The following is a 20,147-nucleotide window of genomic DNA, read 5'->3' on the forward strand; positions in this document are numbered from 1 at the left end:
TGATGAGGGGTGCATACAAAAAGGTAAAGGGGTGGCAACAGATTGCATAACTTAAGTAGTTCTGTGAGTTTGACTTTGTTTTATGTGCTGATAATTCCTGTTTGCTATGCTTTAGTTCTAAGTTTTGTCTCATCAGTGAGGTGTTAGAGCTCTTCCCACAGTGTTTTTGTTTATTCAGAGTATCTTCATGTGTCACTGGGTTTTAGGCCAGATGTAAGGTCGAACTGCTTGAACATTGCCTATTTTACTTTTATATTTTACTGTTCTTCAAAAGTTTAAGTTTAGCAACTTTTCATGACCAAGAAGGGTACAAGTACTGGTTGATTTTAATGCTGTTTTAACAAAGCTTTGGAATATATAGCTTCCTTACTTGAAATAAATAAATAATTTTCTCAGCAGTCTCATGCATTTCATGAGCTTTTTGATTTCTTAATCTAAATTAAAGATTAATAATTTGCTCCTAATATTAGGAAAAGATTTATGAACAACTCATACTTGAGGTAGAACACTTTTTTTTTTTTTGGTGTTTACATACTGCATAGCAAAGGAATCTACAATTCATGACTGCAGCCCCTATGAGTGATCTTGGAAAAAAAATAGTGACATACCCTGCCACTTTGTAGAAAAATAGAGCAAAATTATTGTATATGTATTCTTGGGTATTTACAGATGCATACTAGAATTTCAATTTCACAGTGAGTGCTATCGTCACATACTAACATTTTTATTATTCCTTACTAAATAAGTTAATTTATAATTCAAACAGTGTAGGTGCTTGGGTATTGGTGCTTAGGCTTTTTATAGGGAATTTTTAGCGACTCTGTTTTAAAGTTTCATCATCCCAGTGCATATGCATTTATGATTACTTACAACTCTCTCAAACATAGAATATTGACAGTGATTTTTATGTACTTAATTTGTGCCTCATATTTAACATCTGTTTAACTCAGCTAAAAATATTAATCTGCAGGTCAGAACAGAGATAGGGAAAAAAGGTAAATTGAGAAGAAAATAATGGCTTGAAGATGTTCAAAGATTGATAATGCTAAATAAGATTTGAAACACTAATTAGTGCATCTGCTCACCTTATTCTATATGTTGTACTTTGTTTTTCAGTATTGGTGGCCTTATTCTGGACACAACTGTATCGGATCCTAATTTGGTTGGAATTGTTGTTTATACACCAGTAATTAATGGTAAGACTACGATAGAATTATTTACTACTGTATTGATACATTTTGATTTGATAGAAATCTATTACAGTAAGATTCTGTTATGCAAATTAGTATCTGCTATATTCTTTTCATGTTTTGACTTTGTTGTCTTCTAAGGAGTTTTGACTTTAAACACCTAAGGAGTACTCTTGATCTTATTTATTATGAACATTAAAACATGATAGAGAATGTGAGAAATAGGAGCCTAAAGTGCGCAGTGACAAACCAAAAGGGTAAAAATTGAAAAAGAGATATTCAAATATTATACTGAAACTCTTATGGCTGAGGAAGACAAAGATTTTTTTTTTTTTTCAAAAGATTTTCCTTTGAACATCCAAGGGCAAATTTTCAAAATAGTAGTTTAAATTACTTGTAGTATGTGTAGATTTAAGAATTAAGAGGGATGCTACAGGCAAGAAAAGTGTGTGTTGGTTCCTGGCTTGTTATGTACTTTCCAGGAGTATTTGTGAAAATTTAGTCCATAAATTGTTACATGTTTGATTGTTTAAGGGTATCAGCGGGGCAGAATTTATAAGAAGAGGTAATATCTTATTACACCAATGCAGTTTGAAAATGCGAACTTCTGAGCTTTTTTCGATACAGTATCACCCTTTTGATTCACATTTAGTTTGTGATAATTATAGTTACCAGAACTTTCCCTGCTATTTTGCTACCTAGCTCTTTTTTTCTTGTTTTGTAGTTCTCCATTTGATTTCTTACATTATCTTGCCCTTGTATATATTGTTGATTTCAAACCATTTCTCCAATTATCGAGATGATTTTGACTTCTTATTTTGGCTTACAAAGTGCTTTTGATTTCTCTTCATTTGGCCTTTGCAAATTCTGTATGGCTATATTCTATTCTGACTTCCAAACTATCAATTACATGACTTATGACCACTCGTCATTCTCTTCCACTTTGATAATAAAATGTTCATATTGACCCTGTGTTTTAGTTTTGAAGCACATCACCCTGATGTGTTCTATTTCCAGAGGTTGCTACAGGATATGTGGTATGAGATAGCATCAAAAAGTTTTCTAAGCTTTATTGCAGTCAAGATTTGGCATATCTATTGCAGTGCCCATAGGCAAGCTATTGTGTCAGAGGAGGAAGTGGTATTGTTTTGACACAAGCATGTTCTTGAAAAATTCATGTTAGCCCTTGTTTTACCACTTTTATATCTTCTAGGTGCTTACAAATTGTCTGTTTAATAATTTATTCTAATACTTATCTGGGAATAGAAATTGGACCGATGTACAGATTCCCCAGGTCATCCTTTTCGGCTCTTTTTAAAGTTATATTTTCTGTTTTCCCTTTTATAGCCCTCTGGTATTCTCTAACCTCAAAGATAATGAGTTTGAAAAGATAATCACTGATAATTCAGGAATTGTTCATCTAGCTCTCTAAGGATGTTTTAAATTTAATTTACCCTTGGGCCCTACAGACTTAATACATCTAAGTTTGTGATCACAGATCTCCATTTTTACAAAGATGGTAGCAAAAGGAACTGAATATTTCAGTCTTCCATGTAGCACGTTACTTTTTCCCCCCCTATTAAGGTCTTCTTTTTCTTTTTAATCTTACTTTAATGTGAAGCATTTCTATGTTGTTGCTTATGTTCCTTGCTAACCTTAAATTCATTTTTCCAATTCAGCCTTTATGCTTCTGTGCATATGCCTCTCCTTTGTATTCATTCCAACTTGCTACTCTTTTTATCTACATTTTGATTTTGAGATACCTGAAGAGCAGTGTAGCCATGTTGATCTTCAACTATATTCTGCTTTACACCAGAAAGCTTTCTCATAATAGTCCTTTTCAGTAACTCCTCTTCCTAAGAGAATCTAGGTGGCAGTTGTCTGAGCTTCTTGCTGACTGGGGCTTGGGGGTTGGGTTTTTTTTTTTAATCCATTATCCTTATTCTAGTGATGCCCTTTTTTTTTTCATTTAATAGTGAACTGTATTTGATGATTGCTTTCACTAAATTGGTTTTTATAAGCAGTTTTTCCTCATTAGCTAATTTGGGGCCTGAAACAGTTGTTTCCCGTGGTAACTTTCTCCAGCCAGTAGAAACAAAAGTTTTGCTTCAGAGCACAAAAGCATGACAGACTGCTTCTCTTTCTGAGTTGCTTTCCCAGTAGATGTCCCTTTCCCACCTAGCTTAAAGCTTTCTTTACTAAGCTGAAAAATCAGTAATCTAGAATGTTCTTTTTCTTAGGCAGGTGTACCCAAAACTCTTACCAGTAGTCCTGCTTTCTTAGATGTCACCTCTTGCTTACAAAAGGAAACAACTGTCTGGCAGTTCTTTTTATTACTGTTTCTGAGTAGGCATCTACCTTTGCTTCAATATGCTGTACTAGAATACTCACTTATTTCTAGACTTACCACTTACCATGCCACTAACAGCTTTCTTTTCTCAAGGCCTCATGCTTCTACCAGATGTTGCAATGATCATGGTCTTTTACCCTGTAGCAGTTACAGACTGCTGCTGTAAATGGAACTATGCATCTTGTTCAAGGTCGTCTTTTCTTTTTTTCCACAGAAATTGGCTGTGAAACCTATATTGCCAGCGTGTTTACATTTTACCGTTTTAACATTTTTGGCTAGTGATTGAACTTAGTAAATCATTTTAATTGCCAAGAATGACAGCTTGCTATAAACATGCCTCTAGAGAAAAAGTTAAATGTACCATTTTATTTCTTGGGGATTTTTTCATACATTTACCAAGAGAAGGGACTGTGCATACATTCTTTTGAACGATCTTTAGAGAAAAAGAATGCGCCAATAGTGTTATCCAAATAGTACCTAGCCAAATCAAGTTTGTATGCAATAGGGCATTATTGACAGGTTAGAGTGTTAGAGAGGAGAAATGCACAGAAGTTGTCGGGGAAACACGCTCGGACACATACATATATATATGCATGCTGTGATACACAGCCTTGGGTGATTAGGTGACAGGTCAAAAGATCCTTGAAGAATCAGGCAGGTGGAGAGAGGATACCAGGGCTATTGGGGCAGGCAGGGAAAGAGAGAGTCCCTAAAGAAGGCAGGGAGAGCAGGGGGCTGGCTTATAGCTCTGACAGTCCCACAGTGGTTCTGCAATGATGTGATGTGCTGTCTGTACCATCCTCCTTCAAAATACTGCCTTTTTATAAGATGTTTTGTGTTTCTAGGCTGTTCTTGGTCTTTGCCTCCGGTCTACTGTGCAATGCCTGAAGTTGTTACTTTTCCAAGTCACGTTAGGTGCCTTACCTGTTGTTCATCTGGATTTTTATTGCTTAGTTACTTCTCTTCTTGTTATGTTTTTTTGTTGTGTTAGTCTTTTTCCCCCGATTCTGTAGATTTAAACTTCTTCAGTAACCAGGAATGGACTATCAGCGAGTTGTTTATAGTCCTGTGCCCATATTTTCAAGGCTTTTGCTATTTTCCCACACTTAAACTCCAAGAAAACTGCAAGAAAACTACAGGAAAAACTTCCTACCAAGCTCCATTTTACACAGCAAATTCTCATAACAAATTGATTACAAGTCTAATAGGCCAAAACTAGGGCCTTGCAGAGTTTGAGTAAGGCAAAGTTAGCATAAGGCCTATGGCCTGTTATTAGAAATAGCAATGCTGCTTTTACTGGGCCACTGGCAGCAATAGGGGCATTAAGGAATTCTGTTCTTCCCTCATTCACAAATCAGTAGAGGGGAGCAATGTGTAAATGTTGTTGTATGTGCGTGTGCTAACCCCCTCAAACCTCCAGATAGTAAACACAGAAGCTTTTCTATTGGAAAATATAGAGCAAATACTTTCTGTGTAGAGAATGCAGAATGTGCCTGTTTTATGATACAGCTCCTGAGAAAGGAAATTGTAGGTAAGTAATTTTTTTGATTGCTGTTAGATTAAACCCTCCTGGGTTTCGTAATTCTACTGGCACCTCCTGGTGTTGCTGGTCAGTATAGTGTAGTAAACTGGAATTTAGGAAATCTTTCAGTTAAAAAAGCACATCTGCTGTCGCTCATTTACCAACAGAAAAGGTGTGTTAGACCACTTAACAGATGTTTTTTGAAATATTATTGTTGCAGAAGGTGTTGCCTACCAGTCCTGTAGTTCTGTCCTTGGAAATCTCATTGTAAGCATAAATAGTGAAAGTAGCTGAGGGTTTTCCCCCTCAAAAGGCTCTTCAAATGCTTTTTCCTTTCCCTTTCAAGTTTGTTGCTCCTACTCCCCAGGAAACCACCAGGGAAACCTGAAGGAAAGGTTGTAACCTATTGAAATTTTGTCTGGTCAAAAATTGAGGCAGGGTAAATTTGTCCTGATTTCAAACTGTCTGACTTTTCAGTGCCCATTGTTGGATAGCTAGAAATCCCAGACAGTATGTGCTGCAAAGTTGTCAGGTTTTGGGCTTCCTGTGGATTCCTAGCGATTAAATAGCTTTGGACTTCGTGCTGTATAGGTGATTTGCACATTCTTAGATGTGGGACAAGTTACTTCCGCCACATACATTACAGCATGGAGCCATATACCTTTTCATTTAAGAAATATTGGTCTGGAATATTAGCAGCCTCAAAGGTTCCTACCCCTATTAACAATAACTGCAAATATTTGCAAAGGGTATAAAAATAGTTCTTAATCAGAGAGGCATTTATAGTCAACTTTACTGCTGGTGGCCAGAAGTATTTTAAAACCATTTTTCCATTTTTCCCTGTTAAACACATTTCTTGAGAGTAATAATTATTTTTAATTCTATGGTTGGTTGGGCTAAATTGTCACTCTGCTTTCTAAATATAAAGAAATCATTTTGTGGTCTCAACCTTTGTTGTACTTACAGACTACTTGAGATTTAGATGTCTATTTTTCATGTATTGAAGTTCTAAATAAAATAACTAAACCGAAGTGTGACTGTGCTTCAGCCTCAATACTAAAAGTTGATTTTTGTGTTTTGTAATGGCCAAGTTGGTTAAAATTTGCAGATCCTCTTCTAGCATCACAGCATGTTGAATTTGGCCCAGGAGTTGAAATTGGCAAGAAACGGAGTTCCTTTTGTGCAGAAAAAGATAATGCTTTGAACAATTATATGCTTGAGAGTATGCCGCAGAAATGAAGTAAGGTGCAGTTACTAGATAGAGCCACTTTCCTCTTCCTTTTGGTTATATCCGTAGACAAAACATAGTGAGCTATCTTCTAGATATTTACATTTTAGGAATTACTGCATAATGACCAGCATATCTGTAGATCTTCCCCCCATTTTTCTGTATTTTTGTACAACTGAGATACTACAAAATAATTCTGAAAATGCCTGAAAATCAGACATGCTTTGCAGGCTTTATATAGCAACACTTTCTTTTACAGATGGTTTGAAACAGTACTCTTTAAAGATAACACAAACCTGTTGTAAAGTTTTTTACTCTTTGGCTGTACTTGTATTTGATACCTTAAGGGAATAAATATAAATCAAAGAATATGAGAAACCTGTATGAGAAAATTTAATGCAAAACTTAATGCATGTCTGTCGCCTGGGAGATGAAAGTTAAGCTTGTATAATATATTCCCCAAACCATACCTTTGTTTATGTATTTATAGGATAAATAGAACAACAGACTGTTTTTTCTTTCAGAGAGCTTTTGCTGTAGATTCTTTGTTTGGGAGAATGTGGAAAGAAAACACCAAGGAACATTCCCCCTCAAAAAATGTATTTTTATGTAACTTTGTATATTTTACTCTCATACAGAGTAGTTGTACTCTCAGCTTTCATACAACACAGAGGTGCTTTGATTAGAAGATAATCATGGTCTCCTGAAATTTGGTGCCTCTCTGAATTACAAGGGAAAACATTAGAGTACATGCATGGTGTCAGAGCAACTTGGCTGGGTAGTGAAAGGATTACTTTGCATCCTGAATTGGAAAGAGTGTAATAGTCTCAGAATGGCACCTATTCTGTATGAGAACTCTATAACTCAATCTTTATTTTGGCATGAAAACGGAGGAGGATTTTGATTCTGTATATTTAATTCTAACACATTATTGGGTGGTAGTTCTACTATTACTAGTTGCTAGCCTGTATGTGTAAATGTGTGTATTCTATGCTACTATAAAGTATGTGTTTTTTTCTCGTAAGTCTTGTAAATCTTTTACAAGATTTCAGTAATAATTAGCTTTCACATCATAATTTGATAATTATAACGAGAATATTTTCATTTTTTGAGTAGAAGTCAAGGAACAATTTCTAAGTTAGGCATGAGAAAGAAATAATTTATAAGCCAAATCAAACATAACCCACTCCTTTTGTAAAATGTAATGATTTGTACGTGCAATGTTGTTTTAAAGACTTCTCTTAAAAAATGGCCCTATAGGAAAAGCTAATGGTTTTCATCTGTTTTCCCCAAAACATTTTTAAGTGTTAACAGAAGTGCCACAAAGAGCAAAGGAAGATAGAAGAAATTTGGATAAAAAAACAACGTAGAGAGGTATCTGGTTAAGCAAGGCTTCTCATTTTAGTATTTCACTTGCATAAAACCTGATTTTTTGAAGTCACTGGTGCAGGTGTCAGGGCAAAAATTCATACTGACTTTTCTGAAAGATAATCTAGTTATTCCAAAATTTAGCACTTTGGTCACTATTGTAACTGAAATTCTTTTTTTCCTTTCCATTTCACTTTTATAATACAAGTGATATCAAAAAGCATGTTGCCGTTGAACTCCAGAATGACTAATTGGCACAATTTACTATTTTGAACTGTGGATTGTGCTCAAGAGTGCTCAAAAGCAGGAATCTTTTTGCTTTCCCTCTCTAGATACATAGATCCACAATAAAAATCAATTTGGGAATGGTGTTGGACTAATTCTCTCCTTATGTGGACATTAATTGTTTTTTGGACTTTTGCAAAAACTGTATCGTAGATGCTAGCGAACAACACAGTCATTGTTCTGTATTGTTCAAATATTCTGTAACTGGTTACTCTGTCTCCACACAGCTGAATTTTTAAAAATCTGTTATCTCAATGAACTGATATGCATACCGGTTTGCCATTCTTACACCGTTAGTCAACTGATTTTCGTAGTCTTGTTAGTAGTTATGGCACTGGTCATTAAATCTGAGTACGCAAGCTTTGTCTTGTGCTCTCAGTGCTTTCAGAGGAGGCAGTTTTCTGCAAGAACCTTGCTTAATTTATTAAAACATAACAAAAAAAAATCAAAGAATGAGATGGAAAGCTACAGGAGAGGAGGTAACCTTATGAATAAGCTAGCTGAATACAGCTTTGGAATATTGCTCTTGCCTGTCATACAGTTCTCCCTGAGTGCTAAAAAAGTCCCTTAAACCATTTTTTTTGTTAATTAGTAATAACTTATTTCTCATTTTCTGGAATGCCTGTTTAGAGATCCTGGATCTGACTTGCAGAAATGCTAAGCTAAATTGGTACAAATGAAATTAATAAGAAGTCTGCTTTGAAAATATTTTGAAAAATCTGAACTTAAATGTTTCACACTGGACATCCAAAACCACAAAATAGTCTTTACAGATAGCACAAATAATTAAAGTGAGGAAAACATCACTTTACGAGTATGTTTTAAAAATAAATGTATTAATATTTTTAAAGTAAGATTTATAGTAACAAGCACCACTGAAAAGCAGAAGGCAGACTAATAAGTCTATATTCAGTCCAGACTTTGAATAGTGGATACTAAATAAGACATGAGGTAATCATGATATGCTAATGCTAAAACAAAATATCGAAGTGACATTTAGACAGTACTTTGTGGCATTGAATTAGAGGTCTAAGAGGAAGAAAAGTAATCATATTATTGGACTGTGTCATAATTTATACCAACTCTACCTATGAGGTGTTTACAGACAGATATAAAGTGTTTACGTATAGAGGGCTATATCTACTAAGAACTTTGGCTTTGGAACACCTTGTTTCTAGGTGCGTGGTCTCCTGCAGAGAAACTAAAACCCAGAGCAAGGGGCTCCCAACGATATCTCCTGATGACTTTAAAGAAGGTGATATATCTTGGAAGAGAGCAGTCCTCTTCCAGCAGAGAGCTATCCTGAAAGCATTTCTGGGTCTTTGCCACTTAAGTCAGGGAAGAGACAAGTACCTCTGTCTGCTCAAGATTCAACATTTAGAATCCTTTTCTAAGGTTAGATGCATACATCTGTTCTTTAAAAGCAGTAAGTAGTGCTTGCTCTGTTCATTTGAAACATAGCTGAAATAGACTTGAGAGGAAGAGGTGGCTTTGCCCACTTTTTTATAAAATTATCAAGCAATGGGTGCCTTCACCCTCTAAGTGAGAAAGCAGGGTTTGATGTGATTAAAAATAACAATAATAATAATCCAAGAATTAATACAGAAAGCATAAACTGTTGCAGGTGTGCAGGTCATGGGTTTGGGAACATCTAGGACAGGCTAACTGCCTGATTTAGTGAAATTATCATGCCCCCACACAGTAGTACTGTGTGTGTGCGTACAATCTACCTATCTATCTATATACGTATATATGAACTATAGTGATAGGCAAATATATCATGTACATAAATCATTGAATGACTTTTTAATCAAAGGAAATGAGTTGAAGGGGATGGGCAAGTATATTCGGCAAGCATATCATACTTGCTCAAACATCATGCATCTATGATACAACATAAATTCCTTGGTTATATTTACACAGAATTTTTTTGTCTATTAAAGCATGCAATATAAGACATCTGAAGAAAACAGCCTGTGTGATTAGGTGGACTCTGACTAGCCTACATCAGCAACACCCATCCAGCTTCCTTTAGCTTCTGTTTTCCTACCTATAAAATGTGAATTATGATAAAATGTTAATGAGACAGATCTGCTTTGAAATATTCTTTAAGATGTATTGATGCAAAGCACTTTTAATGTGCTTTGCAATATGTGTGTATATATATATTCTACTATTAGAAAAAAGTCCTTTTCCAGATAATGATTATTAGAATCACAGTGGTAAACATAGTTGCAAATATATGACATGGTTTTGGCTCTGCTTTGAATATAGTTTTGTGTGCTTGTTAGGCAAGAAAGAACTGTGATAACAATTTTCAGAAGAAATATTTATTCTGCAGAAAAGAGGCTATTGCTTAAGCCCATGACTGGTTCAATAAAACAATGAGGTTTTAAACTTTCTTTTTAACATAAGCCAGCATGACATTCTTCACATGTTACTAGACAACTTCTCTTCTGCTTATTGACAAAGTAGTATTTTCATGTTTAAGTTAAGCACTTCTGCTGTCCTGAGAGGAATGCAATAACAGTTGTAGGATTTTACTTTTGAAATAAATTATTTTTCTCTGTGTTGTAGTTCTCATGAGAATGAAAAGAAGCTAAAAAGTTAATCTTTATTATAAAATGGAAGTTTTGCTATGATGACTCCAATACAGTTTTCCAGGAAGCAAATCTTATGACTTAAATATTCATGGAAATAGTCTACATATACGCCTGCAGAGGTTTTCATAATATTAGCAGCTATGGAGCACACTACCATTTTCTTCATTCAGGTGCTCAGGAGCTACCAGTTTGGTGTATTGGCATCTCGTCAACCTATGCAATTCTATCTGTTTTATACTTCTCACAGGGATATGATTAATCTGATATTGCTGAGATAATTTCACACACAGAATAGCCTCTATTAGAGAAAAATAAACTGAATATCTGTGTATATGTCAAAGGGATACATTTAATGCAGACACAGCTTATCCAAGTCATTCTGTGACCAGCAGAATAATGACATGCGATGCTCTACTGATTTGTTTCCTGTGTTGTTAGAGCACCAGATAACCCTTTCTGTCCCCAGTGCTCCTATGACCTTGTGTCCCTGCAATACCTGCTGCCCACAATGTTCTCTCTCTTCTCCCTCTGCTTTCCACAGTACCGTCATTCCTTTTCCACATCCCTTTTAACTACTGGCTGAGTAAGAGGCATCGTGCTTGGCTCCAAGCTATGTATGTGCTGACTAGACAGCTGGTGTGGTTATGCTGATAAGCATACAGCTCAAATGACTGCCTTTTTCTCACTGAGAACACTGGTTTGAATCTTTCTCTCTACTAATCCGGTTTCCTGTTTGTTATCTTGTTTAACCATACTTGGAGGTAGTTAGCATCTTTAAGAATCCTTGTATTGGAGGAAATTGGCCAAAAGGTTTAAAAGTAGGTAGAGGGAAGAGTTGATAGGTGGGTAGGCAGAACTAAAGGATGATGTGACTGCTGCCGTCCATCACTACATTGTCAATTTGTTGAGACTGAGCAGAATGCATAGATTCTAGAAGATTTTTATACTTCAGTACACCTGCTTAAAGTGTATGAGGTTCTTTGAGGATATGTGTGTAAAACTATCCACATACCAACGATCTTAGATTGCTGAGACTCAGACCAAATTAAATTTAAGATAATTTTGCTTAATATATGAATGTTTCCTTTCCCATTAGCTAAAACAGATCATATATGTTCAGCTTATCTAAAATGAAAATAGAAAAGACAATGTTACATCTCCAGAAATCATGCTCCACATTAGCCATTTTGGTTAGTTTGTCAGCTTCCTTTGCTGAGCAGATATCACCTTCTTTTTACCAGTGTTCCATGGCTGACCAGTTTGATTTAGAATCACTATGACTGCCTTTGAGTCATTTTTTTAAATCTACATGCACAAATATGTTTGGAGCATGCTTTCTCTCTCTAAAGGATGGCTATAAAAGTACAAAGATTTTTGATGAATACCTATCCATCAGAGGCTTGACAAGCAGTCTTGTACCTTCTTTTCATAGACTAGTCTGTTTCTCTGTTGTCTAGCCACTTTCTTTATTGTCCTTTCAAGTGGGCAAATTTCCATTTTCCTTAATTCTTTTCCCTCCTATATCCACTTTCCTTTGTTGTTAGTTAGGAAAAGAGGTCGAGATCATCTATCATACTTCTGTTTGGATGAATTGAACTGATTTGAAAATAATTGGTCAAAAGCAGAAATTGTGTATGTCCTAGGAAATACTTGAAATCTGTTTCCTGTTCCAACATGTTTGATGGTTGCATTGCTGCAAGCCTCAAAACATACCTGGAAAGATAGCCCTGATTATTTCTGTTATTCTTTTCATAATACTATAAAAGACAGAGATAGTGAGAAAGGATTTTACTTGTTTCATCTCTTAATACTGTTTTGACTATGTCAGTTTTTGCAGTTGCTATCTTGCCTGTAATAACCCAGATTGCTTTTATACCATCTTTTTAAAGCAGGAACTGTTTCATATATTCTAGTCATGTGGCACGATACCCAGCTTGATAGCTTTATTAAGATGCAGTTTTATTTAACAGCTTTTTGATAATTCAGACAGAAGTTATCTGATCCCCATCCAAATGTAGTGCATTGATCCTTCACTTTACTTCTCCCTCTGTTTCCTTACTTTATTCTCATTAGGAAGGAGTCTCAATACCATTGTCCATAATGAAAACTATCAAAAGATGATGTTCTAAAGTCTAAAAGACTTTAGACCCTAGAGACCCTAAAAACTTAGATTGTTTTTAATCTGTACCCATTTATAGTTTATTTTGACTCCTTTTTTTTTTTTTTTTTTTTTTTTTTTTTACTTCTAGTTCTGTAGTCTGTCTGAAAAAAATATATTGTTATTTTAATTTTCTTTGCAAAGACTGACTCAACTTTTATGGTAGTTCACATTTTTTCCCTATATTTTCTGACTGAGTAGATGCAGCTTCCTTTGATAATCAGTCCTTTCTGCCAACTCCGTGTGTTTTTTGCTCATACCTTATTTCCTGATTGGTATTGTAAACCTTTTGCTTAAAAGTCCTACTCTCTCCTTAGATTTTGCCGTTTAGTGTCTTTAAGCAGTGATGAGGCAGGAAATCTTCATTGAGTTCTCAGTATTAGATCTTTGTCCTGACTGCAGCATACTCCCCAAAGAGAACTGGCAAACAGGGACTTCTGGTAACCCACAGACACTTGTTTTGCAACCAAAGCCCAAAGTATCAGATAAACAAATCAGTTCAACCACAATAAACAAGATCTTTCTCTTTCCTGAGTAGGACAAGATCTGTGTCAGCTCATGTGTTTACTTCTGCCTAATCATATCTTCTCAGAGCAAGTCATTGATCTGTAAAGAATATGGGGGAAAAAAGCTTGTGCTTGATGTGGAAGTAGACAATACTTGAGCATAATAGCAGTAGACGATCTGTGTGTGTTAATACCGCTGTATTGCTACGAAGCTTATTTGGGTATGTTCTGTATGCCACTGGATTGTGTGATGTAGGTATACATTGTTTGTTAAGTTCACTGAACATCAAAGTTGTTTCACAGAAATATTTTTTCTGATGGCAAGCACATCAAGAGTGGTCAGGGAGAAGGTAGAATTATGCCATTATTCGTGTTACTGCCATTATTTTAAAGATCAGTTAGTTATTCAAATGCTTGTCCTTTCAACCTGAATTATGAATAGCACAAGATTTTGGTTAAAGCTTCTCTGTGGCAAAGGGGAATGGGTAGATCATCTCTTGAAAAATTCTGCAGTCCTGTGATTCTGTGAAGCCTGCATTTATGCTTGTGATAGTGCATCTGCTTTGTGTTATTTATACTTGCCAGCAATACTGGCCTAGGAAGGTAATCCAGTGGTGGCACAGCTTTGTAGTACTTCTGTTGTTCTGGGAGGGATTGACAAAGAAAAGGGAGCTTTAAAAGGGAGCTTCACCTACGAGCGAGTGTCAGGTTGAACCTTTGGGGGGAATCTTTTGCCTTTATTACAAATTAAAGTTGATGTCCAAATATTCCTGTCTAATGATACATTAAACTGTAGCCCAGGTTTTTCCATTGTTTTAATGACTGGTGTTGGCCCATCAATAAGTAACATACATTCTAAAGATGTTTTTCTATTTGACTTTTGTACTTAATGGGCTGTGCTAAACATCAAGGAAGTTGGTAAATTTGCAAAAATATTGCCTATTAAAGGAAAAAAATAGTTGAAAGTGTACCACTTGTCCTTTTGTATTTCAGGTATTGGTGGTAATCTAGTAGCTATTCAAGCTAGCAGAATTTCTACCTACCTCCATTTACACAGCATTCCTGGAGAACTGCCAGAAGAAGCAAAGGGTTGCTATTATCCATGCAGAACGTATTATGGTACAGGTATGTATTAGTTAATTGTTAAAACTAGTGTCTCGTGTCTCTTTTTTTTCCCCCCCATATGTCCCCAATACCTCCAGTGAGGAACAGAGCAACAAAATAAGTTGTTGTACACGATTCAAAGGCAGCAGAGGTATGGCAGTTTCCTTTGCCTGCAGATGTTTGACTGTGAAGAGAGGGGGTGCATAGAGAATAGCAAGGAGAAAGTTTTAGCTATCACAAGGGTCAAAGGTGGGGATTGATGGGGCAGGAAATTGAGGATACCCCCTGACAAGGATTTCAGCCTTTATCTTGCTTTAGCTCATTTGCCTGCTCCTAACTTCTGTCATCTAACTCCAGAAGTTCACACTAACGTCCTGTTACGACCAAACTTTATTTCTACCATAATTACTAAGCTTAGTCCCTGCTTTCCACTCCCCATTTTCCATTTCTTGTCTAGATTCTTGCTTCCCAGTTTATTCCTCCCTAGTATTGCCCACTTTCCTAATAATATAGTAGCTATAATGAAATTTGAATTTGCAGTAGCATCTATTACACTTTCATATTTGTGAAATAGATTGGTGCAGATAAGAAAATGGTAAATATGGGGCTATTTTTCAGAAATACAAGATTCTTCTGAGGATAAATCTTGAATATGGGGTCCAAAATATCCTCTCTGCTAGGAACACTGTCGGAAATCACTGCAGCTCCAAAAAATTAGATGGTAATCCATGTGTACAGAACCCAAATGGATGTAGGAAATGTAGTGATTCAAAGCAGACAGTTTGTACCCTCTTCTGCAATGGCCTTGCTTAGCTTTGCTAGGAGACTCTAGAGCTGTCTTTCTTCCCCCAGTGGAAACCCTCAAGGAGTCTTTCAGTGGAAAATAATGCCTGCTGTTCCACAGACCTGCTTTTTATATTAAAATTAATTAAAAAAGATAGTAATTAAAGAGCTTAACTGCATTTTGGATTTTTTATTATAGGAGTAAATAACAAATCAGCCCAAGTTCTGCTTCTTCTGGTGATTCCTGGACACCTAATTTTCTTGTACACTATCCATTTAATGAAAAGTGGCCATACTTCCTTAACTCCCATCTTTATAGCAGTGTATTTGTTTGCAGCTCTGCTACAGGTAAGAACAAATATAACTTGAAAATGCTTGTATAAAAGTACATCCTTGAAGAAAATCACACTTTATCTGGTTTCTGAAATCTCATGAATAGTACAAGAGGCTTTCAGCACAGTTTGGAGGTAACTATCCCCACATGCATACAGCTTACACAGGTGTGTCTGTATTGTGAGTGCTTCTCATAAAACACTTGATTGCATTATTTCCCAGTCATGCAGTTTGCTTTTTCTCTTTCTTTCTTGCTTTCTTCTTGGCACCACTGCATCTAAAAACCCCCTCCTATTAATCAGCTAGAGGGGGAGTAGAGAGAAGGAAAGGTAGCATTTATGAAAAATGGCTACACCAGGAAAAATTCTCGAATCTCTCAAAGTAGTTTCTTAAAATGGTTCACAGTACTGTTTTAGTTAACATACTGAAAAATGTAGTAGATGAGAATGTTACGGCTTAGTGCATTCATAATATTTACAAAAGTTGAACTTAGGCTGACAGTAACCACTCTAGGAGAAATTGTAATTGCATTAATTGTTAAATAGTTTTACATTATTTTGGCTGGTCTTACCTAGTGGTCTGTCCAAACCAAGCAATGGCAGGTCTTGAGAGAAGCCTTTTGAAATAGCAATGCCTTAAGCTGAAGTAATTTCACTCAGAGAAATCAGTAATATAAAATGAAATGTTTTTATTAAATCCACAGCCAATTTTTAGCTAAAACTTGGCTAACTAAAATGTTTCATTGTACTTAAAAATTTTTTGAATGTTCATCTTGCACAATAAAAATACAGTTGAAATATCCCTATGTCCACATATTGCTTCTAAATATGTAATCAACTTAATTTTAAAATACAAACTGTCATCGTTCAATAAATTCCTAATAAAAACATAATTTTTAACGTTTTGAATTGTCTTCCTGTGTTCATCACTCTGCTATTCCAGTTAAGTTTTGAAAACTGCTTCTATTTTAATTTTATATGAGAATTCCATATTTTTTACGTAGAATATAACCAGAAAACTTTGCATGTGAGAGTCTCTCCCTAAAAGTTGTCAAACCGTTATTTTTAATTTTCCTGTTGCATACTATTTCTAGTTTCCAGCCTTATCACTTGTTTTATTCACACTCTCTATTCTGTCTGGTTGTCCTTTCTAATAACTTTTGAAACCTTTGACCCAGTTCAGTCAAGCTTTTCTGAGACAGCTGTCAGTGAGTGATACTAAGTCCGAAAGAGTTCCCATTAATGCCTCTGCTGAAGGCAAGACTGCGTATATCAGCTGTTAGTAGACTTCAGAGAATTCACATGGGAATCAAGCTAAAGACATAAATCCATATGAAATCTATATTGTTCACCTGCTCACAGAACTACTATCATATGTTTATGACTACAAACCTTTTCTTCAGCAGCAGAAGATAGGGCAGGTTTTGAGAACTGCAGTTCAGCTGAAAACCAGGTTAAGGCCTTAGGGAAGAACTTTCATATCACATGGTAGTTTAGGCTTGTCATGGGAAAAAATGCACATGTGAATTAATCTTTATAAATTCAAGGGCTGATTAGAATTTTCGGTTTTACAGTCATGTATCTCTACTCATTCTGTAACACCACACCTAATTTTCCGTTTTTTAACCTTTAATACCTTGCATTTAGCTCCCCCCCCCCTCCATTTTATGGATGATTTTCCCCTCTCTACCTTCTGTCTTCAGCCATAACAGGCAGTTTGAAATGTATTTGTTCTGAAACTGAGTAACAGTATTGCACACTATAACTTCTCAAGGGTCTTGACAGATTTACAATTTGGAACCCCTTGTTTTTTGAGACCTTCTGAAAATATTTAACTAGATTCTTTTCCATTCTCATTATTCTGGCATTTTTCTAGTAGTGGTTATCATAGTTTTACATAATTGTAACTATAGCAGATTTAAAATTTTCAAAGAGAGAATTCTTGCTTTAACCCTTAAATCTCAAATATATTTCATTTACCTGTCAGTCTAGTACTCTTCTTCCCTACTGCATTTCTGGGCTTTTGGTTTCTCCTTTCTAAAGTAAAACACTTAAATATCCATGCTCATTCCTCTTCCCATTTTTCAATGATTTTGAAACTGTCATTTCTTTCATGTTTGCATAAACCAACATCTACTGATCTCATTTTTCCAGATTTTTTTAATATTTTTGTCCTCCCAATGATGGCTTTTCCAGCTCTACAGTAAAACTGAAAAACCTCACAGCTAATTACTGTCACTTCAATTATCAATAGAACAAATCAAGTGACAGTTTCTTGAGCAGTGGAAGATTTGTATTTTAGCCCTTTTGATAATGTATTGGACTTGACATTTTGTGCATTGAAGGCATATGAAAATGTACATCAAGAATTACGAGCCTGCATTTAAGCAGGCTAAAATACCTTATTTATGTTTGAGGTGATATATGATAAGTTGCTAGACTACAGTGCTTCCCAAAGGTAAGAATTAATTATGGTCAGTCTTGTGTTTGAGGCGGTTTGGTATCACTGCTTTACACTTTCTAATTCATTATTTATTATATCAAGTTAGCGGGAAAAATATGGAGCTGAATGATAATTATGGCAATATACTCAACTTTTTTACGTTTTTTCCAGTCGTTAAAAAACCTGCCAAATTATAAAAAAGCTACAAAAAAGTGAATTTTCTATCTTTAAAGATCAAGTGGCTTTTGTGAGATGTTTACATTGTTTAATTAAGTGTTTTACAGTGGACTGAACTATATTTTTACTTCACTTCAAGACATTATTTATTATCTCTGATTGTCCACTACAATATTTGTTAAAATGTGTGTGGGCTTAGGGAATGACAAAAGTAGAACTGGAATGTTATAATAAGCTGAAAAAAATCAAGGAAATGTTAAATGAAAGGTATCATTACAAGTTTTTTATTTATCTCTTGCTCTGTGAGTTTATGCTCTTTCTTGGTCAATGAAATACTCCACACTACCTCTACAGTAAATTTGTAACATAAACATGAATTCCTCTATTTGGCATTTTAACAATACTTTTTCAGGTTGCCTGTAAACTTCAATATACTTCCTCACCAACTAATAAAACAGAAATTATCTGCATTACAAGCTCCATACAATATTACTGAAGTTCCAGTCAGGTAGTTAATTTTGTTTTCATCCAATTCTGATACTTTAATTGTTTGCTTGAGATTTTTTTGCCACCTGTGCTTATCAGCTTCCTTTTACTGTTGTTCTTTTCCATTTTCAATATTCTGTCTCTGGGATATCTCGTAATTGAAATATTTGTGGGAAATAAGTAATTAATATGCCATGCTTTACATTAGCATTAGTATGATTTATTTTTTACTGAACAAAAATACACTATGTAGTAAAATAAAGAACAGTTTCATTGAATATACAGTTGTTTTAAAAGATCATTAGTTATGATATTTTAAATAATGTGACTAGCCAGTATGGTGATCTGCAACATCTCATTCTCTCTGATTCTCTGTGAACAACACAATTCTTGGCCAAACAGAAGGTTTGGTTTTTTTCTTAATCTTCCTACTTTCAAAAGTATATTGTTGCTGTTCTTGAAATAAATTTAAAAAAATGGTCCTATTGAACTCCATGGCAAAACTTCCTTTAATTTCAGTGAGATAGGATTTCACAATTATGTTTTCATAAAGATGGGGAAAACTACACAACTATTTAAATTCATCTGCATTCAACTAGATTTTTTCAGGATTGACTTCAAAAGCTTTGAAATAGTCCTGTAGTGGAGAGCCTGTTTTGTGTTTATCAGTGGCAGCATCAGAGGAAAATACCGGAATAAAAAGTGTGAGGAAGCTCATCTATGTAAATAGGCACCTGCAAGTATGTAGGTTACTTCAAGTAATGCAGCATACCTTATCTAGGCAAAGCAGCGTGCATTGATGAAAACCAGTGGATTGATTTTAAACCTGGTTTGGATTTGGTAAGTGACATCTATTCAACAGGAACGCATTTTTGAAAATTTTACAAAAACGAGTCACACAGACACATACCTCCCACTATGCTACATGAAGTTACAGTCTGGCTTTTGAGCAACAAACAATATATTAATTGAAAAACAGTCCCCTCCTCTACCTTTCAAGGGAACAAATACTTTCCAACGGTATGAAGCTATGCACTGAGCAGTTTCATTTTCTGTCTTGTCAACTGCAGTAGAATGAGAGCAAGACTGGGACTGCCAAGCCATCAGTCCTGACATACTGCTTTGGACATTCAAAGGCTGCCTCTGTTCTTAGTGTTCTCACTGAGCCAGTAAAATGACCTCTAAGGAATTTTCACACCTTCTAACCAAATCCGAGCGCACAGTTATGTTAAAGACTCTGGGAATAAACAAACAAGAGGAGATTCCAAAAGCTATCACCAAGCAAATTAGTCATTCCAAAATACAATTGCTCTTATCCAATGAGGATCAGATGTCTACTCCTGTAAAGTAACTTTTTCAGTATTTCAGAGTTGTTTGGGGCAACAGAATCCAAGAAATGAGCAATGCTCTTAATGACTTTCTGTTTACATTAGAAATGTCCTAGATTTCTCAGTATTCGAGGTTTCTAATAGAACGTGATGGTATGGTTCTCTTCAATGTGAAAAAATTACCCATGGGGTATAATGTAAATTATACCAAAATATGGAAAATTGTTTTTACAGAAAAGATATTGTTGCATTTTAAATACTGCTTTTTTTGACAGAAAATGTGA

At 35.3% G+C, this 20,147-nt stretch overlaps 1 protein-coding gene across 1 annotated transcript in view; it reads left to right on the top strand.

Annotated features, from left to right (window-relative positions):
* Window positions 1-20,147, top strand: part of SLC41A2 (solute carrier family 41 member 2) — a 63,026-nt gene that overhangs the window by 34,156 nt on the left and 8,723 nt on the right. The window contains exons 8-10 of the mRNA XM_026117999.2: window positions 1,117-1,196; window positions 14,204-14,335; window positions 15,297-15,445. Coding sequence (XP_025973784.1) covers window positions 1,117-1,196; window positions 14,204-14,335; window positions 15,297-15,445 — 361 coding nt within the window. The remainder of the gene's footprint in view (window positions 1-1,116; window positions 1,197-14,203; window positions 14,336-15,296; window positions 15,446-20,147) is intronic.

The sequence above is a fragment of the Dromaius novaehollandiae genome, chromosome 1, assembly GCF_036370855.1.
Source record: "Dromaius novaehollandiae isolate bDroNov1 chromosome 1, bDroNov1.hap1, whole genome shotgun sequence".
NCBI classification, from domain to species: domain Eukaryota; kingdom Metazoa; phylum Chordata; class Aves; order Casuariiformes; family Dromaiidae; genus Dromaius; species Dromaius novaehollandiae.